At 36.4% G+C, this 22,826-nt stretch overlaps 1 protein-coding gene across 1 annotated transcript in view; it reads right to left on the bottom strand.

Annotated features, from left to right (window-relative positions):
- Window positions 1-22,826, bottom strand: part of LOC23687515 (neuroligin-1) — an 820,739-nt gene that overhangs the window by 40,002 nt on the left and 757,911 nt on the right. The window contains exon 15 of the mRNA XM_021849531.1: window positions 5,883-6,117. Within this exon, the coding sequence (XP_021705223.1) occupies window positions 5,883-6,117 (235 nt within the window). The remainder of the gene's footprint in view (window positions 1-5,882; window positions 6,118-22,826) is intronic.

Here is a 22,826-nt window from a genome sequence, read left to right as displayed (position 1 = left end):
GTAAACACTGTCATGCGACACATCAAACTTCACAATTTTTCAAATGATTGTATTCTATGGATAAGGTGTACAGCTCATACGCCTGGGATCTATTTGGTTACTTTGGAATCGATTTCCGGGTTTCCGGGAAACCGGTTAGGGGACAATTTTCGAAGGCGACTAAATAATATCATGTGACACATCAAACTTTATGATTTTTCAAATGATTACAATCCATGGGTGAGCTGCACAGTTCAGAACTTATTTGGTTACTTTGGAACCGATATCCGTGTTTCGAGGAACTAGTTTCGGGGACAATCATTACAAATCAGTAAACATTGTCATGCGACATATTGTTATTATTAATTAAGCGAGGAGATTTCGACTGATGTGGGAGAATTGGAGCTACTAGTTTCGGCGCTGCAGTCTTGGGTAATCAAAACGACTGTTTTAGATTTTTCCCGACGTTTCGACTCTAATCCGAGTCTTCTTCAGGGGAGAATTCTGTTTAGTCGTATTTCGTAAGGTGTAACATTAAACTGTTACACCTTACGAAATACGACTAAACAGAATTCTCCCCTGAAGAAGACTCGGATTAGAGTCGAAACGTCGGGAAAAATCTAAAACAGTCGTTTTGATTACCCAAGACTGCAGCGCCGAAACTAGTAGCTCCAGTTATTATTAATATTTTGGGATTCTGTGGAACCGGTTCCGGAGTATTTTTTTTTACGATGAGTCTTCGAAGGTAAGTAAATAACAACACAGTGTTGACCCATTTGATTTTAAAGGAAGCGGTTAAATCTTGGTTAATCTTAGAAGATGGGTACATGCTGTTATGTGAGACATTAAACTTCATGACTTCATGCAAAGTCTTTGGCTAATATAGCCGCTTTGAACCTGATATCCGCGTATCCGAGGAAGTGATTGTATGCTATCAAGCGACACATCAAACAATTTTATTTTAAAAGCTTTTGCATCATATGGGTGAGTTGCACAATGTAGAACTCATTTGGTCATTTAGGAATCATAATGGGATTTCAACAGAACCAATTCTTGGACCAGTTTTCGAAGGTGTGTAAATACTTTCATACGACAGATCAAATCACTGCAACGATTTTGAAGCTGTCGAAGTACATATGACTATTCTGGGACTGATATAAGTGTAACTGGGAGCTAGTTTTACATCCTTTGATTGCTCATAATTATACAAAAATAATCACCCCTGTTGGCTGTTGAAGAACGCCATGAAACGTACAAAATAACAGCTCTGTTCACTGTCATATTTTTCGACTTTCCAGTTCAATATCATGTGCTTTTCATATACACAAACACGTCGGAACACTTACGGAACATAACTATGGAAGTATTTTCAAACCCCGATAGCCCGTTTTCAAACTATTTCGTGACATACAAACACCATTTCATTTTTATTTATAAAGGTGAAGGTCAAAAAAGCGCTTACTTATCAATAATAAGTCGAATTTTGTTCGTTGCACTGCGATTTAATTGGACTATAGCCCAATAAAAAAAAAATAACTTTGTCAATTTTGGCTGCCCTGAATTTCTTTTGTTATAGATTGTCAAACAACAAACCAGAAACTCAGCCCGATTAGTGAAAGTTATTCACTAGGTGGAGTACAGCTATAGTGCAATGAACAAAAGTTGATTGTAATAGTTATAAGTAGCATAGTACCAAAATACCCGTAACGCGGGTAGATCACCTTTTCATGGTGCGTTACGGGGTAAGATCTACCAATTTGAACCCTAGTCTCATCATGTTTGTCAGGATAGGGTAATATGTTTTGGTAATTCAAGGATTCGCGGTACAAAGTCCTTGTTACTGGCAACAGTTTCTGAAAATAATCTATTTTACCAAGCAGATGGTTAAAGACTCGGAGTTGGTCAGTCCCGAGACTACACTTGAAGCCAGGATAACAATCATGAGTATTAACTCTACAAGGACTGTAAGTACTGGTAATTCAAGGACTCAAGTTAATTCTGATTACTAAACAAATTTTCTAGCTTGATTCGGTTTTGCTGCTAGCGTAAAGCCCCTTTTTTTAGTATTTTTCTGGGATTGTACCCCGTTTGGCATAAAGTTTGTTGGCATAAGGTCGTTTGGCATAAAGCCGTTTGGCATAAAGTCGTTTGGCATAATGGTCGTTTGGCATAATGGCCGTTTGGCATAATGGTCATTTGGCATAATGGCCGTTTAGCATAATGATTGACTTAAAATAAATGTCGGCATTTTTTAAGCTTTTACCGAGATCAACACCACCGAGCCCATAGCAAAACATTTTGGTAGGTTCTAAACAAGTGTGACATTAGAGAATTATATTACTAAATAAAACTCTACATCTCAGAACATAGAGTATCTTTAAGCTTGTTGCGATATACATATTTGAAAACAGTAAATTCGCAAAGATAGTGCACAGTTATTCATCAAGGGAACGCTTATACAAGATTTCGTTGCAAATCAAGCTCTGTCCCAGTTTGGACATAACACTCGTTGAAAATTACTTGATAAAAGAATGGATTTTTTTGAAAAATATCAAAAGCTCTAATCCAAAGATCTATCAATGCGACTTAATGCAAAAATAGTCTATATACGAGAGCAGATTATTTTTCTTTTAAAATGTTTAAGGCTCTAACGCAAAAAAAAATCAATCTTTTCACAGCATAGCTCACATGAATAACACATCTTTGAAAAAAATATTTGTGGCTAAACTTTTCGACGGTTCAATATAAATTTTAATTTTGGAAGTGTACATCAAAAACACCGTCTATTATCGAGAGAAGGGAAAATTTGTGATTGAAATAATATTTTTTCCAGCATATCTCGGAAAGAGATCATTCATTTGCCCTTAAAAAAAAGTAAATGTTGAATATCGGCAGGTTCTAAAATAATTATCATTTTATTGAATTGATAAAACCGCAAAATATAAAAATGGCTAACATCTAGCTTTACTAAATAATAAAATTTAAAACAGTATAAATATAAAGAACAGCCTATTTTTAAAAGAAGGCAAAATTTACAATTATACCAATAAAAGAATGGACGCCAAAAATTATTGCGGCATCGACTGGTTCCCCCGAAAAGTGGGGACGAGAAAGAACGATAAACAGTCAAAAGAAGGAAGTATTCTGTCATTCTCGGCTGTACCCATGTTGGAAAAAATTCTGATGATGGTAAAACTCGAAAGAACCGCCAACTAAATAAAGAAGGGTGCATATTAGATGGTCAGTTCGTTCACCACCCTGAAATGTATAAAGTTACGACAATTATGAGTGTTTCAAACTTTTCGGGGAAGTGGGCTCGTCAGGGAAACGGGATATTCGGGGAACTGGCGTTCGGGGAAACGACATTCAGGGACCGACATTCGAGGAAAAGTAGCACAACCCATCGAAGTTACTACTGTAATCGATTTCTCTATTCGCTGATAATTTGAGCAGATCAATGTTATCGATTGCCGCCCTTTTGTCAGTTGGAAACAAAAAAAAATACTTAAAAAATATAGCTCCAAAGAACAGCCTATGCATAAAAGAAGGAGAAATTTATTGAAATTTTAAATCAACAGTTTTCATACCTATAACTATGGTTACATCATATTTAGAAAAAAATAGAACAATTAAAAGAAGGGAAATTTGTGCTAATTATATAAAAATCTTCAGTGGAAAAATTTGTTCCAATAGCGAAACTCAAAAGAAGAATTAATATTTGAAAGAAGGGTAATTTCTGGATAAATAATAAAATACTATTGGCAATGACTTTCCTAATTTGCTTAAATTTATTCAAAAGCGAATGATTGTTGAATAAAGTGTTATTTTGTATCAATTGACTCCAAAACAAGCCTGGTGTCATCAAAAATATTCAATAGAAACGTAAAAACGAAAATTGAGAAATTCTTGGTTTCAGACTCATTATGCCAAACGACCATTATGCCAAACGACCATTATGCCAAACGGCCATTATGCCAAACGACTTTATGCCAAATGACCATTATGCCAAACGACTTTATGCCAAACGACTTTATGCCAAATGACCTACCACCTTTTTCTGGGACTAAACTAAAAGTGAAACAAGGATGGGACTAGAGTTCCGTTGCATGGTCAAATATCAGTAGTACCGATTTGGTTTCTCAGAAATTTAATCGATTATGTTTGCTAAGGGGCGCGCCTTCGCTGAGATGTAGATTTCTATGAAGGGTGTAAATAGCGGGACCTTTTCATCATAGTCGATTTGTATCAATATCTGAGGAATCAAAACAAGAACTGTACAGAAATCGATGCTTATTACCTATCAATGGAAATGGAGTAATGCGACATGCACTATACACAAAGGATACGGGTAATGCCACAATAGATCTTAATACTGGTCGCAGTGGCGCATCCGAAAAGAGAGAGAGAAAAAAAATAGTACCAAAAACGTGTGTAGTGATTATTTCAAATGCTCTTCAAAAAATTGATTTATTAATTTGCTTCACGTGGCGAATTCTAGAAGATTTGAAAAAAAATATTGTAAAACTATCTGGAGTTCACTAGAAGTTTTTTTCTATGAAATAAATGTAGATCTTTCCGTTGAAATTGTATCCAAGATTACTTGAATCACTTAAAAATGACTAAAATTACAGGACTCACTCTTGAAATTTCAAAACAAATTGGTTCAAAAATTCATCAAGAAATAGCATCAGGGATCTCTTCAGGAATTACAAAAAATAATCTCAAATTCTTTATGTATTTTTTTTTTCAAATATGACATCTTGCAATCCAATAAAAATTGTGTACAGATTTTTTGCAAAAATTCTAAAGGAATACCTTAAATAAATCAAGGAAATTTCTTAAAACATTTCTATAGAACTCCGAATTACCACTTATAGATCTCTAAAGAATTTCTCAAAAAATTGCTTCACAAGAGAAGATTTCTTTGAAAGTATTTCTAGAGAAATTTCTTAAAGACACCTTTGTAAAACTGTGATACAGTTCACTCTACATGTCTCGATATAGTGAGAGATCGAGACAAAGAACAGTTGTGTGAATGAACACCAGATTGAAAATCACTCCGTCACCAAAAAATAATAAAAAAAACAGACGTCATTTCATATTTGCAAATTGTTTTGGATCACTGCAACCTAGTCTAGTAACCTTTGATAATGGGCATATCGACATATGGAGAAAAAAATCTGGAATGAAATTCACTTCGAGATAGGTAGATATCGAGATAAGGATGATATCGAGATATGGAGAGTGAAAATGTATGCAAAATGAAGGGACCGAAGAAATCTTCGACAAAATGTGAGATATCGAGATGTGGGGAGTCAACTGTAGTTATTGCGATTAATGTCAAGATCAGCTCTTAATTAATTTCTTAAAATTAATTCAATTAAGGGTGGTACATGTTTTCGACTAAATACTATTGAATAACATATTTTTCGAATTTTTAATTTTGCAGTATCGCTACAGTATGCAGTAACTTTCATAATGTTATGACGATTTCTATGATTCCTTATGGACGCTGTTGTGAGTCATCTATTTTTGGTATGAAACACCAGGAAGACTACTCCACTGGGCATAGAGGACAACATCTAAAGTTTCTATCCTGTAGGTTATAGATATAAATTCCTTGTCTGGTGGATCTATGTAGCCGTAGAATTACGTAATACACGAATCGTTCATGACAGCTCTAAAAATTTTGCAAGGCTTTTTTCAGATTTTTGGGAGAAACTTGAAAAACTTCCAGAGCTGCCATGAACGGCACGTATTTCTTTCATTGGAGGGCAACACTAATCCACTAATTATCAAACAACTAGAACAACAAGTAATTAACTATCATATTCATCGGTGATCAACCTTTTAGTCGAAGAAAGCGGTTGAAGTGTATTAGACATAATGAGATTACAACTCACCTATAATAATGCCGATTGGCCAGCTTCACTAGCAGTTCCTCTTCCTCCTCCTCTGTAAGGATGCCTCCTTCTGAGTTCGCCTCCTGCAGAACCTCCCCCATCGTTGGATCCGGTGTGCACTCCGTTCCGAACAGCTCCTGTCTCGATTCCTGCGCGTCGTTGATACTTCCCACGCCTCCGGCAACTCCTCCACCGAACATTCGCGGTCTGCTGAACGATTCGGCCCGGACTGATCCTACAACAACGGGTACGAAAAAGTAGAAAAGACGAATAGACATAACGATGATTAGATTCACTCGCATTATGCTTGGTAATGGACCACATCGCATTCGTAGTCATCGTCAACGGCATCATCCTTCAACTCCGAAGTTCGGTCCCTTTGTGGCAGAAATTTTATTCAATTCCCAGCGCCCGGAGTCAACTTTTAATTTCATGCAAATTTAAACATGACAATGTGCACAATGCCGTGGACGTTACGCTTTTATATCACGGTGTGTCCAGGACAAGAAGGGCATTGTTGACCCACATCCATCCGACCAGGTTTTATAGGTAGTCGGTTGGTTGGTACAATTTGTGGCTTTTCCATCGTGTCACGTTTCTGCATTCCATTGGAAGGGTTTCGCAATCAAAATTTATTTGTTGGATATTCAATGTTTTAGTACATGATATACTGATATATCGTAGTGTCTCTTAGATTAATGACAAACGTAATTTTACAGACTTTTCTCCAACAAATGAGAATGTATTTCTTACAGACTAGTGTGTGGTGTTTTGATTCCGTTGCATGCTCCTGTGGGGCGAGCAACGGAATCAAGATCAATCGTGTCCGTTTCGCGTAGCTCGAATAAGAAAATATATTCGTGTTCAGTGGAGGTGCTGAGCTCGTTTCATGCAAATGATTACACATTTTCGTCGTGGGAGCGTTACGTTAATGTAATTTTGGAACAAACTGTGGGTGGTTCGTCACCAAAAATAAACTTTTTCCGGTTGGATATAATTTTCATATACACATACCTTTCTGTTTTCGTCATTACTGCATAAAGCCTTTGAGTAGTTCGATATAATGAATGTCAGCGTATTTTAAAATCTTCTATCACTATCTTATCATCATTTTATTCTTCTTCTTGGCATTACGTCCTCACTGGGACAGAGCCTGCATCTCAGTTTAGTGTTCTTATGAGCACTTCCACAGTTATTAACTGAGAACTTTCTTTGCCAAAGCTGCCATTTTCGCATTCTTATATCGTGTGGCAGGTACGATCATACTCTATGCCCAGGAAAGTCAAGGAAATTTCCATTGAGAAAAAATCCTGGACCGACCGGGAATCGAACCCAGACACCTTCAGCATGGCTTTGCGTTGTAGCCGCGGACTCTAACCATTCGGCTATGGAAGGCCCCTTAAGGCTAAACAAACCATCGAGATGGTTTGAGAACCCCTGCCGGCTGAAACGTTCCTACACGTGTCCAGGAATAAAGTGTACACTTTTGTTTTTGATTTAATCTTGTCCTTCGAACTTTGGCTGGTGGCGACGCGGCGGTGGCGATGATAAAAGTTCAACTTCAGTTGGAACGTGTCGACAGCTGAGCCGGCGATGGCCCAGCATGCAGTTGTGGAAAGTGATAGTTTTACAGCGATTAAAAATTCGAAACAACACTCCCGGGTGCTGTCGGGGATGAACTTTTCGAACAAATGGTTACGAGTTGGCGGTGTGTCGTGAGTATGGAGAATGGGAAGATGTTCGTGGCAATATCTAGAGTTGTTGTTTTTTTTTTTATGTCTGAAAGTGTGTTTTATCTGCCAGCATCTAGAGTTGTTGTTTTTATGTTCTGGATACAATGTACACACAATATGTACACGAGGTCCAGTAAACAGAAATTAACTTCAATAGCAATTCCAACATAAAAGACCCCTCCTTAGCTTAGTGGTAACGTTTGCGGCTACAAAGTATATCCAGACCGAAGGTGTCTGGGTCTAATTCCCGGTCGATCCAGGATCTTCTCGTAACGGAAATTTCCATGACTTCTCTTGGCATAGAATATTATTATACCTGCCTGACGATATACGAACGCAGAAATGGCAACTTTAGCGAATAAAACTCTTAGTTAATAGCTTTAGTTTATAGTTAATAGCACAATAACTTATTGCGCTCGAATACAACAGTCATTGTAATTGATTATCATAGAACTCAATTGTACGATAATAATAAACTCAATGAGCTCACAAAAATGAGTTACACTTTAAACTACCAAAGGATGCCATCAATTAAAGTTTTCTTTTGGTTTAATCCACTCGCCTTTTTTTCCTACCTACACAACATGCACAACAATGGATCTGGTGAACTCATTCAATGCCCAACGATAGATGGTTTTCCCTTGATGCTGCTTGTTTTGTCGAGAAGAACCAGAACCATTCCTGCTCTGACCTGCTTTTGAGCAACCTCAGAAAAAATCTAGTTGTGTTCGAATCGATTGCTATCTTTGTATCACCTATAAGAGAAGCAGGCATCCAAATGAAACATCCAACAGAAATTAGATTACAGCCCGGTCCAGCAACGTTTGCTCCGTAACGAAATTTTCCGGCTAAAGCGGAGCGTTTTTCGTTTCATCGTAAAGTGGATTGATTAAGAGGAAATGAACTGGAGAATGACATTTCGGTCCTTTGCCAAGTATGTCACTGTTGGAATTATATAGAAGCAACCAGCTTTAAGGTACACCGTTTTAATAAACTTCCCAAAACGACACGCCATAAAATCCCGAACATCGCCGGTCCATATCGCATTTCGAAGCGTCCCGGCTGCCAAGAAAGGTCAATACTTACATACTTCCTCCAACAGCTATGGCATAATAAAACCACACCGCATTCCACTCGGTACCCGCTCGTCGTCCAATGGCGAACCTCACTTGCCTCAGGATCAAGGGCGTAACCAGAGAGGGGCGAGATAGGACGTTGCTCCCCACTGGTCGACTGAAAAATCAACTGCTTAGCTACGGATGTTTATCTTCTGTTCCAAAATTGTCCCCAGGTTTCATAATTATAAAATAATTGTGTCAAGATAGATTTTTTATTTACATTTGTGTAGTTCACCAAGCAAACATGTGCAAAAGATCTTGCCTAAAATCATTCGAAGGTATGGCGGATATTGTGAGTAAGCTGTCAAAAATCTGTCATGGTACCCCAGAAACTCCAAGGATCTACCAAATTAAATTAAAATTAATTTATTCCGAATTACCCAAAAAAAAAATTGATAAGGAATAGCTCCACATATTCCCCAGAAATACTGCCTAGGATTCCTTTACGTATTCTTTCGGATATTCAAATTAGATTTTTTAAGAAATTTCCCTAATAATCACTCCTGTTTTCATTACAAAAATCGGTCCTGGATGTACCTCTAACTTCTCCAGTGGCTCCTGGTAATAATAGGAATATTTAAAGGAATGCCTCAAATATTCGTTTGCAATTTCTCATCGTAATAGGCTATTTTTCATCACGCAAATCTGTAATGAAACGGCCTACTTTCCTGCACTGAAGTATGCAGTGCGGGAACAGTCATTACGCAATTGAAAACAGAGCTGTAATGATTCATTACGCAATGCTTTCTCATTTCGCAACTGTTTTGAGTTGCGTTATGAATCATAACACAACAATTTTTCAGAAATTGTAAAATAATGGTGAATGCGTTCTTATATAATTTCTGATACCATCAAGTAGTCTTCTACAAAATTGCAAAAAATGTTGTACGTAACTCGTTGCAGAAATCGACTTTTACAGCACTCGTCGTCGTCGGCAAGCCTCGTATGATAAATTTACAACTCGTGCTGTAAAAGAAATCATTCTGCAACTTGTTCCGTAAACTACTATTTCAATAAACTCTTTCGTGAATTCCTCCAAGAAGTTCTGTAATAGTAGTTTACGCAACATTTTGCAGAATGATGATTTTTACAGCACCAATCGTTAATTTATACAACGAGGCTTGCCGAGTTGGATAATCACTACGAGTGCTGTGAAAATTAAGTTCAGCAACGAGTTGCGTACAACATTTTTTGCATTTTCGTAAAAGTCCACTTGAGGTTCCACTGCATTCACCAAAGTTCTGCAATTTTTAAAAATTGATTTGTATTGATTTATAATGCAACTCAAAACAGTTACGTAATGAAAAGACGTTACTTAATATTTATTTTACAACTGCTTTTAGTTGAGGGATGACTATTACCACACAGCATTATTTAGTGCATGAAAGTAGGCCGTTTTATGACAGATTGACCTTATCACTCCGAAAAAAAAAAAATGCAAAACTGCACAACCAGCACTACTCAAGGCACATCCAAGAGATCATATTAAAGGATTTATTACAACACTTTTTTCGAAAACAGAGATATCTTGAAGCATTGTTTCAGGAATTCAAACAAAGAATTTACAGCAAAAAATACAAAGATTCCTTAAAATATTCGTCTATGATAACACCTTTAATAATATTGTTGATTTTTTTTTAGAGATATTTTTTCAAGCATGCCTTTCAAAATTTTTATCAGTTTATCTCTTTTTTTTTCTTCAGTATTTTCTCTATACATTCTTTAAGATATGTCTCAGAATAGTTCTCTAAAGATTATTTCTTAATTAAAATTCATTGACTTCTTGAAGATTGCCTCCAAATATACTTTGCCATACTGAAACCGACACAAAAAGTGTTCAAAGGTACCTATGATTCCTATTATTATTTTTTTGGAAGTTTAAATAATTACCAGCAAACAAGATTTTTTTCAGATCATTTCGATTAATTATACCAGGAGGGGATCGAATGATTCGTTCACGAGCCATCCCACGAATATTTCAAGAATTCGATCAGGAACCTGTCTAAAAACATTTATAAGCATAACCGTGGACAAAGATTGGAAAAAAGAGGAAGATCTCTCAGTTGATCAGCAGAATAATTTCTGATTTTTTGCATATTATCTTCAAAAATTTTTATCCATGATTTCCTAAATACTTAACCAATTCCAAATCTTACAACATTTTTTGTAGCTTATTTAGTAGCTTTTAAACTTTGTATGAAGCACATGTTATTAAAAAAAATTACTTATTTATTTAACAAAAACTGCCCCAAACACATGATTTTTTAAATAAAAAATACAAACTATTTGAAATTTTTGCTAGTTAAATTTTAATACTAAGCTGAAACTTAAGTTTTATATTTTTAAAACTATTATAAAAGTCTTAGTAACAATTTTCAATGATTTTATTAAGAAAATATTTTTGCGTTCATCAAGAAATATGCGAACTTTTCAACTTTAGTTAAGAAGATTTTTTGTTAAGCTTCATATAATAGTAAAAATGTAATCCCGGGAAAAAATTAAAAAAAAAACTACTTTTATCGAAAACTTATTTCAATTTTTTCTACCAACTTCATATTAATTTTATTTGGAATGGAGAATGGTGCCCAAATCTTCAAAATTAATTAGAAAATAACAAAATTGTGAAAACTTCAATTAAGGTCTTGCTTAATAACATGGAAATTCTTAAAGGTTGCGCCATCTCTAAATGTTAATATTTTTGGCTCAAACTTTGAGGTTTTTTTTTGTATGGTTTTAAATTTAGAAAAGGGTTTTGGGTTTTGAGATTTCGTTCAAAAGCTAAGTTAGGTATTTTAACTTTTTATTTTAAGCCACTCATGTGAAATTGCGCTTTTAAGTTCAAATGTTCGAATTTTATACATAAAATACCAGGCAGCTTCATTTTTGACCGCAATTCAAATATTCAAACCTTGATAATTTTTGCTTTTTCGATATTTTTGCACCATTTTTCACACGTTCTCAAAAAAACTCTTCTAGTTTAAGCATCTATGTCGATATCTGTCATTGGTAATCTGGTTTTGAAGATATTTCGATGTTCCTTGGGAGACCAAAATTCTCTATATAAAATATCTTTGGCGGCCATTTTGTTCTACGTCAATTTATCAGAAAAATAAAATGTGAGCTATACAAAGCTAAGTGACAAAGAGCTACTCTGAAAAAATCATACTATTCGGTAAAGTATTTTCGGAGATATCTGGAAATTACGATAGGGCAGTATTCTACTTCATTTTTTCACAACATACTCTTATTAATGTATTGTTCCGAAGAGTGAATCTCCGAATATGATGAAAATTTTGTAGCCTGTAATAATAACGTGGGTTATAGCTGAGCGTTGGTCCCCCAAGGAATTTCGGAATATCTCAGGATCCAGTTGACCAATGAAAAATATTGACATAGATTCTGAAACTAGAAGATTTTTTTTGGTAACTTGTGAAATAATGGTGTAAAAATATCGAGTAAAAAAATGTTATCGAGGTTTGAATATTTGTATTGCGGTAAAATATGCAGCTGCTGGAAGAGGGGATTAGAAATTAAAAAAAACAATGAGCAATAAAACAACTCTACAACAGTGTTGCCAGATTGCCTTTTTTAAGTTGAAGTGTAAAAATAATATTAAACTCAGAGAGCATGAATTTCATTTAAATATATTTGATTGTATCAAGTTGAATATTGAATTGCAGTCATGACAAATGTGTTTTATCATAATTTTATTAAATAAATTAATAATTTACCAGAATGATAAAACAACTGTTTATGATATTGTTAAAACTTCGCAGCATCTCATCTTTTACGTTATTTATTACGTAAGACATTTTTGGAAGTTTTCAGACTCCTCCTTCCCCATGGTTAGATTTTTATAGAAAAATTGGAAGGAATGAAGGAGGAAACATTTAAAAAAGATTTGGGAGCAATGCAAATTTCAAAGTTATCAATTCATGCTTTATTGCCAACTTATGTCTTCGCAAGTATCAAATCTTTTGAAGGGAAACGTTTAATGAGTCAGGAAGAAATATTATTGCCAAAATATACTTCGGTTTTGCGTTGTAGGTTAATTTTATCAAACATTTTAATTTTTTGCCGCTAAAACATTTTAAAGTCGAAAACCTTATAATTTACGTTTTGGGCCAATCTTGGGAATTTTCGATACTAATATCTGATATTAATTTTGATTCTTAAGTCTTATTTCTAAAAACCAATCGTCAGTAGTTAATTCTAGAACAAAAAATATGATCTTGTTTAGCTTTTTCCACCTGCTCGGGTTGCCATTCTGTCAAAAATAGATTACAGTCTTATTTTACCTCATCGACTTTGCAAGAATTTTTGTGCGAAATTGAACATGCAACATACGTTGTTCCTCGAAATCCATAGGAAATTACTGGCATCTTTTGGATTTCATGGTTAAGAGATTCTATCATCTTTTTGTCCAGATCCTCCAAAATTATATTAAAAACGAAATTCTTAATTTTTTTTTACTCAAACTATTGGCGAGATCTTCTCAGGTTTATCAGCGTGATTATGATAAAATTTATGCACAAATCCTTGATGGATATCTGATAAGGTTTTTGAAGAGTGCCACGGCCGTTTATTGGATCCCGTGAAGCCTTGTACCAAGCTTTTTTAAATATTAAAAGCAGCTTGCAGAGATGATGCTTGGAGGATAATCTTTCATAGGAAAATTTCGTGGCGAGAACACATTAGAAATAATACAACTCTTTGGAAAATATTTTGGAATGTTTCTAGAAGAATTGTTCGTCGGAGAGCGCTTTTAACAAATAGCTGGCGGGACATTTTGTTTGAAGCTTTTCAACTAGACTTTTTTTTCTATGGAGTGTGATAAGATCCTTTTAAGAAGTTCCTAATCGAACTTGGAACCATATTTGGCTAGTTTTGTAGTGAACTTAGTGAATTGATCTGATACCCACATTCAATGGCGATGAGATCGCAGCAAGCCGTGCACGCGGGCGGCTGCGTTTTGAATTTTATGTCACCTTTACCTCGTTCCGGGTTTTTTGTTTTGTTTTTTTTTTCTAATCGGCAGGTGAAAATTAGATTCGACGGATGATGCTATGCCACGTGCAAATGTTATGCAGAAAAATGTTTTTCAAAGTGATAAACATGTTTTTTTTATCGTACATTTTACCTGAAGATGATTTGCGGAGTTGTGTTTTACTTCTATTCGATTTGCTCGAGAGTGATGGTTCCAGTAATTATGTTCGTTTTGCACGACTCGTTTTTTTATATCCTGCGTATTTTTTTAAGTTTATTTATGAGACATCTCTCTAGTGGTTTGACGATTTCAATTGATGATTTTACTTTCCTGTTTATGATTTTTATGAGCTGTTTGGAATTCTAGTCAAAGTGTCCGAAATATGAGGCAAAAATAAGGAAGGAACTGGAATAAAAATAATGAAAAGTCCACACATTTGTATTTTTCTTCAAACTATTCATGTTGAGGTATCAAAATCTTGTCCAACCATTCAAATATAAAGTGTTTTGAAGGATCGACAATGCTTAGGAATCAAGCAAAATAATTTATTGAATATGCTTTTTGGTAAGTTATACTTCACTGAACCGTTAAGTGTCCGTAAGAGGAATCAGAACGGTATATTGGCAACAGCGTACCCTGAGGATTCTTTCCAGTGTCCTCATACCATTTCCTCCATAAGTACCGAAGTTAATTTTTGTCGATGTCTAATAATTTCGAAGATATAATCTAAAGAATACATAGAAGACCTGATTTTGTCAGCCACTGTTTCAAAATCTTTGTTCCTTTCTAAAAAGTAAGCATTTTATTAGTGTTAATTTATTCATATATTGTGCATATTCATTGAAAATTGAACAGAACCACAAGAAAATAATAAATCTTCGAGCTGTTAGGTGGAATACCTATAAGTAAATGAAAAAACCGAATTTAGTACTATACCATTTAATTCCACTAGAGTTTGTTTCCTTGGACAGATACGCGTAATTCAACCTCAACTGTAAGGCCGTCTTCAGCATCGTGTACTAGACTCGACGAGTCTCGGCTTTTTAATCTACCTCCAAAAAAGATCTCAAGAAAATTAAATAATGAGACGATGAGAACAAAAAGTTTAAAACGACATGGGACTGACAAAATCAGGTCAGTACTGTAGAAGAAAAACTTTAGGTTTTGTCAAAAAGCCTCCACGGGGGGAGGTTCCATTGCCCTAGGGGTGTTCCGATTTGTATACAAATATAGCTTTTACAGTTGCCTCTCCACATCTCGATATCGAAGGGGCCATCGAGATAGGGAGAGATCGAGACAAAGACCAAATTGTTGATGAATACTAGATTGAAAAACACTCCGTTGCCAAGAAAGTAATAAACAAACAGACGTCATTTGTCGCTCCCAATTTGTTTTGAAACCCAAAACTTTGGTCTAGTAACCGTCGATATTGGTCATATCGACATACGGAGAGATAATTGAGAACGAAAAATCAACAGAAATACATCGAGATATGGAGATATCGAGATAAGGAGGATATCGAGATGTGGAGAGTGAAAATGTATGCAGACTGAAGGGACTTATGAAATCATCGACATAGGGAGAGATATCGAGATGTAGAACATCGAGATGTGGAGAGTCGACTGTAATACATATCAAGTGAATGATCATTTGAAAAAAAAAAATGTCAATCGGTAATGGTTGATTACAATTACAAGTTACCATTAAATCGACAATGGTCGATTACAAAAAACTCGGAAGATATTCCTTGTAGAAATGCTGATGAAATAATGAAATCTTATATACCGTGGCCAGTAGACTGGCCCAGCTCAGTATGGGAGAAAAATAAAGTTGTTTTATTCCACGGGGCACCCCGAAGGATTATTCCTTAGGGCTAGAGGAAGACTTACTGAAAATTTCAGCTGGCGCAATTGAATTGCAATTAATATTGGATTTTCAGCTCAAACATATGGAAACCAGCACATCATCTCCTATTTGAGTCAGGAAAATTGTTGATCGCATTCAATTAAGCCTAGAATTTCAAAATAATTACTCGATACCATAGTGAACAATATTGTAGAAGGTTGTATGATGATTAAAATTGAGAAAGTTAGTGTTTTAACTGTTTGAAGTAGATTTGCAATACTGCTTAGTGTTTTTTCAACTTAGCTGGGTGGTGCCCAATAAGCGCATCATAGCCACCTATAACGCTGGGCGAGCTGCGGTACAATTGTACCTTAAGGTACATGCATATATGTGATTGTACAGTAGACTAGCTCTTAAACAAAAAACTTGTAAAACTCAACGGGGCACCCCCTAGATATGTGCCTTAGGGTAAGGAAAGAGCTCTTTCCAAATTTCAACTCATTTGGTTGCTCCTCCAGCTGGCGCATTCAATTCGAAGTTTGTTTGGGATATTCGTATCAAATATATTGAAAATTGACCCTATGTCACTGTTTCGTTCCGTATACTAGATATCCGCGTTCAATTGAGCCCAGAATATCAAATCCACTAGTTGATACCCTAATGAACATAGTTTTTGCGTGAAGTTCATGATCGAAGTTTCGAGGACCCTTAGATAGTCGCCGGATAGAAAACCTAACTTCACCCATGCCCGGAGTAAAATCCCATTTCGATGTTGGCACAGAGTATTTTTGGTTATAGAATTTTTCCTCCCGGAGTGGCTTGTGGTGAATCCACTCATCCCTTCTTCCTCGCCCAAAGCAAACACGATACAAACATTTGCAATGATGTTCCTGCGTCTGGCGACCACGGGGATGCTCAACGGGGCCAGCTATCCGCTTCCGCTACGGTTCCAGCTCGTTGAAAGCTTATTTCACAATTTTACCCACTTTGGTTGGATCCGGGTCCAGACTTCGGAGTGCTCGAACTACGCTGGTGCTGACTGTCGTTATCGTTGTCGTCATGGACTCAAGTTTGCGCCAAGATGAGCACAGGCACCAATAGGTGGGTACTTAATTTGAAACTATTTACCCTCTCCCTCGGGTCGGCGCCACTTGGCGAGATGGGGTGGAAATGGAGACGAAGTCGGGGGGGGAAGATTTTTAGACGTTTAAAATCTCTTACTGACTCGGAACTGTAGTGGGTTCCAAGGCAGAAGTGGGAATCCGACCGACAAACTCAACGAACCATTTCCGTGAATGTGCAACTGTGAGCTGGTGTGGGCAAATCAAGTGGTGGGTTAATGCGCACTTCTGAGAGCACTATGGGCGATCGGGTGGCAAACAATCGAAAAAATGACTTGACATTTTCGTTTCTCATTCATCTTATCAGTGCAAGATCGATTGTGGTTTTGTTGATGAAGTATTACCAAGTTAGAGTTCAACGATAAATGAACAAAATCGATGCAATCACAAGATTCTCTTGCTTTCTTTTTGGCATAACGTCCTTACCGGGACAGAGCCTGCTTCTCCGTTTAGTGTTCTTTTGAGCACTTTTACAGTTATTAACTGAGAGCTTTCTTTGCCAAAGTTACCATTTTCGCATTCGTTTACCGTGTGGCAGGTACGCTGATACTTTATGTCCAGGGAAGTCAAGGAAATTTCCTTTACGAAAAGATCCTGGACCGACCGGGAATCGAACACAGACACCTTCAGCATGGCTTTGCTTTGTAGCCGTGGACTCTAACCACACGGCCAAGGAAGGCCCCCATAGTCGCAAGATATATGTTGACTAAAGTAAGTTTTATTTCAAATGTTATATTTCAAAAGCAGTTTTTTCCTCCAAAATTTAAAATATTCATATGAAAATATGAAAATATGTTCACTGCATTCGTTTCATGAAAAAAAAAAATTTTTTTTCGAACAGAGAAACTACTTCTGAAGTTTCGATGATGACGAAGACGGATTTTTTACCGTTAAGGTCTCAGTGAAATATAACCGATCGAAGAGCATATGAATCAAAACATTCTGTACGAGACCTCTGCAACCATAAAGTAAATATATATTAGTAGTCTTTTCGTGATTTTCCGGACACACCCTCACTTTTGCTTCATTTGACCACTTTGATACGAATTCCAGGCAGCTCAAAAAAGGCAAAATAAATATAAAAAAATTAATATAATAAAATTGAAACCTTCTTGTAAATATGAGTAATCTTTGATGAGTGAATGAAGCTAACAGTGAGAAGTAAAGGTGACGAATTTCATGTCAAATAAGTCAGTAAAAAAACTCGACCATCTTTGAGTTGCCAGGAAGTTTATCTTCGTTATGGTAGATGTAGTCTTTTCTATTGATAAATCAACTCATCCTTTTGAAAATGGCTTATTAGTTATGGCGCGCACTATATTTGAAAAAATCTGGTTCCGAAATTAATGATTAAAGAGAAAAGTTCTATGAAGAAATGGTAGTGAATCGTTTGTACTACAAGAAAACAATTGTACTGGAATAGTAGTTTACGAAATAAGGTGCAGAATTACGATTTTCACAGCACGAGTCGTAAGTTTATCTTACGAGGCTTGCCGAGTAGGATAATTACGACGAGTGCTGTAAAAATCGAGTTCTGCAACGAGTTACGTACAACATTTTTTGCAATTTTGTAGAAGACCACTTGAGGGTATGCATTGACCATCATTCCACAATTTCTGAAAAATTGTTGTGTCGTTACGCAACTCAAAACAGTTGCGTAATGAGAAATCGTTGTGTAATGAATCATTACAGCACTGGTTTCAGTTGCGTAATGATAATTCACGCACTGCATACTTCAGTGCAGGATAGTTGGACATTTCATGACAGATTGGCATGATGCAAAAAAAGGCTTTAAACGATGAGAAATTGCAAAAAAAAATATGTTTTGTAATTCCGTTGCAAATTAATCAACTTTTCATTGAGAAGTTTATCAACATAATGGCCTACTTTTCAGTACTAATTTGGTAGACGTCAACCGAACAACCCAGCCTCTTCATGCCATTTGTGCTTATTTGCGCGGCGTGTGAATCGAGATGAGTCGTTCTCACCTCGAATGATTTGAGACGACTAATGTTAATCCAATGGGAGCAAGTCGACAATTGTCCCTCATTTGACTCGTCTCGCCACACATGCCGCGCTGAATAAGCACAATTGCATCTGATTCTAGATCCGTTGTGCGATCTGATTCCGACAGGAATTGTCCGTTAACCACGTGATCAGTTTTTTGGGATTCCAGGCCAACCCCCTCCCCCCTCGTGGTCGTTTTTCCATACCACACATTTAAAATTTGTATGAACCGTGATTGGCCAGACTCCCCATTAATGACCACGATTTATGGACGACCCCACACAGACTGGCGATTCTGATTTGCAATCGAATTGTCCAACATTTGTAGCCAGCTATTGTTTGTACTGTCTTACCTGATAGCGGTGTGTGCCCATGTGGGTTCTCTTGAAACGGCATTTTTCGAAATAGCAAAAAATGTTGTAGGCAACTCGTTGCAAAACTCGATTTTTTTTCAGCACTCGTTGTATTCATCCGCTGAAAAAATCATCATTTTGCAACTTGTTGCCTAAAAAACTATTACCGTTCACACAACCGTTCAATTGTGTTTAAAATTTAATGTCACGTTTTTTTTTCGTCTCCGGGAATGATCAGCTGGTAGAATCATAAATCGGCTGGTGTGAAATTAGGAAAAAAGGCTGATTCGAGTAGAGCTGAGATTTTTTTCTTATAATAAGTGCATTTTATAGTGTCTAAGATAAATCGTAGTGACGTGGTGCTTTTTGTACGCGAAACCGGAACATCTGCAAATACAATATTTGAATATGTGTGCAAGTGTTTACAAAGAATGCGGAAAAAAACGGATATCAGCAGCTTTAAGAAAACTGAAGAGCATTTTGTTTCAGGAAATGCAGATTATACTTCTAATTTTGGTGAGATTGTTCCCTGCTTTATGATGCATTATATTTCAAAATATTTAAAATCACAACCGATTCTTTTTTTACTCGTGCAAACAAGTTCCTTGAAACATCAAGCAGAGAAGAACATATTCTCGACAAAAGGTGCGAATCGAGTTAAATTCCAACATGTAGAGATTGGTAAGTTTCTTGAAAAACAGTAGATCAAGATGTTTATCAATTTGCTGTATAACAGGAAAGGGACGGAATAAGTTTTTATCTCTTTTTAGAGAGCGAGCAAAGGCGCTTAAGTCAAAGGTCTAGAGCCAAGACATGAGGAAGAAATGTCAGTGTCCCATCACAGGATAACTAAAGCTTACAACTATGGAGTGTGCATAAACTTTCTTAGCTACGCCACTCCCAATGATTACCTATAACCCAGAATCGAAACAGTTGGTACGGTTGTCCCCGTTTCTTCCTTCTCTAAATTGAAAATGGTCATTAGGCCGAAGGCCATTAGGCCGAAAGCCGTAAGGCCGAATGCCATTATGCCGAAAAAGGTCGTTAGGCCGAAAGAGTCATTAAAAGCTTTTTTTTTTAGTCAAAATGATCGATTTATCTATATTGAACACTCATTCTGTTATACTAAATACTGTGTAAATTTTGATTCAAATTAATTTTCTACGTCTCATTCTGGATGGAACTCGTCCTACACAAAATGTTTTTCTAATAAATGTAGGTTTTTTAAATACAATGTCACTTCAATAATAATCACTGTTTAAGGATAGCATTCTGCACACGTACAGTTGTGTTCAGAATAATAGTAGTGGAAGCGGATTTTCATACAAAATTCTCAAATTTGGCATGCTGTTACTTCGCGATTTCACCTGGTGCTCAAATTTTGAACCGGTAGTGTGAAAAATTTCATATTTCGTGATAATGAAGTTGAGTATATTTGTAGTTCTCTGCCAAAAATTCATGCCGATCACTCAAAGGGATACAAAGTTACAGGATGCCCAATTTGAGAATTTTGTATGTTATGTTTTTGTAATTTTCTATTGATTATTACAACTATCACCTGTGATAAATTTGTTTGATTTAATATCCATGTACACTACCCAAGTAACTCCAAATACATCTTTTGGTGCCGCAGAGAGTAGATTTAGATAGTTGCTAAAATTGGACTTGGTTTCATTTTATTTTATTTTATTTTATTTTATTTTATTTTATTTTTGTGGAAATGGGGATGTGGTTTTCAGCGATAGGCGTTAAAAAGATAGAAATATCGTATGAAACAATCAAAATTGACTTAAATTTCCTTTACTTTAGAATTATTGCGATAGTCTATTTCACCTCATACGACACATTTAACACTTTGTTCCCCTACTGAATTTTCGTAAAATTTTATACAGATCTTCACATACTGTATGAGAGCTTACTCAATAAGCAATCGTTACTATAATATTAATAATGGTTTAAGCAACTTTAAGCGCACAAGCACCCATATGCTACATTAGCCTGGGACACGGTTATATGAAACATTTAAATTCTCGCTTCAGTCTTCTTTTTGGGTTGCATTTAGGTCCCATAACAACTGTGCAAAAGTTCAGCTCGATCGGAGAAACTATATTTTAGCGCCAGCCGTTCAAAGTTTATACGGGATTTACTGTGGGTAATCTTACTTTTTCAAAGAAAAATTGCCAGAGGTCGCCCATTGACCTCTATAAAAATTCTGAACACAGATCTCGATAGGTATTTCTACGATGAACAACATTGTCGAAGACCGCAGATCAATCCGATGCTTGTGAAAAAAGTTATTAAGCATAGACTATTCGGAAATTTTGCGCTGATTTTTTTATTATTGTTATTCTTTTACGTGTTAATCAACGTCGCCTTGCCAATAGGTTTTCATTAGATAGCTTTTTTCACTAGTGTCGGATTGTTTCGCGGTCTTCGGCAATATTTATTTTTCATCGTAAAAATCGTCTGTGTTCAGAATTTTTATAGAGGTCAATGGGCGACCTCTGACGATTTTTCTTCGCAAAAGTAAGTTTTCCCATAGTCAGGCTTTGCAGAATTCGCTCTCATTTGAGTATGAAGCACGATCAAAGCAAGCAAAGAAAAACATCCCATCTGTTGCGGTCCACGATCGTCATTGTATCGCAAGGTGTAACAAGTCTGATAAATGGAAGCAGCGAGCGAGAGCCCCAAAAAGAGAGCGGTGATAAAATCCATTTTTCTCGCTTGTTTACCGTTGGGGATAGGTGTTTTTTTTAATGGCACGATAAACAATCCACGAACTTACAATTGCAATAGTGCCCCCCAGGCTTGGAGCATGTTTAGAGGGGTTTTATCATTCACTACTATCCCCCCAATCTGATCAAAGTTGTAGCAGTATACGATAAACAGTCTCTCATAAAGTGCAGCATGTTATGATAGTTACAGAGAGCGATACGTGAGCGATTCTCTCAATTTTCTCAGGATTCAATCCCTGCCCATAGTACATCCCATAGTACATAGCAATCCAAGAAGTGGACTGGAGCGAGAATCCAAAATTTGTCCCACACTAATGCTCCATTAGTAACAAAACTCTAGACCAACATTTTTTTAGAGAGGCTTTACCCAGAAAGACCAACATTTGAAAACATTTGTTTTCTGAAAGCATACATCAAATTTCTACCACGAAACTCTTAACACTTCAGTCGTCGCGCTGTTGTATTTTGTACAACACTGTTGCAAAACCTCGCTTTTCGTTCACAACAGCAGCGTAGTGGCTCTGACGATGGCAAACCGCGCTACGACTGGAAGGTTAAATATAGCCACTACACTTTATGGGAATCGCCCATAGTGAGGAGTCGTGCTGGTAGGAGGAAGTGTACAGAAGAGATGCTGATGTTCTTGTTTGAGCTGCAACCAGCGGGTTTTGTGCGAAACCGTTTCTGCCTCAGGAAATCACCGAACTTCTTTTTGCGGGTGGGTGCTTAGTGATTTGGATTTAGAATTCTTTCCGGATGGTCGTTTGAGATGGTGTTTTTTGCACTATAGTGAAGCTTCAAAATGGTTTAGAGAATCGTTTAAGATTTTTGAAGCAGAAAAATCTAGCATGAATAGACATCTATTAAATGTAATTTGTGTATATGTAAGATAATCTCGAACTGGTATTAGGGTTATGATGATAGATTCAAACTAAACTAAACAATTACACGTTGAGATGTAATTGTAACTGTTTTAAACTATATTCTCAATACGCTACTAATAACAAAGACTTAAAGGCTAGCATGTAAATAAGGATTCACTGTT

The sequence above is a fragment of the Aedes aegypti genome, chromosome 3 (genome assembly GCF_002204515.2).
Source record: "Aedes aegypti strain LVP_AGWG chromosome 3, AaegL5.0 Primary Assembly, whole genome shotgun sequence".
NCBI classification, from domain to species: Eukaryota; Metazoa; Arthropoda; class Insecta; order Diptera; family Culicidae; genus Aedes; species Aedes aegypti.
Note: the sequence above shows the minus strand (reverse complement) of the source record. Positions and strands in the feature narration are given on the sequence as shown.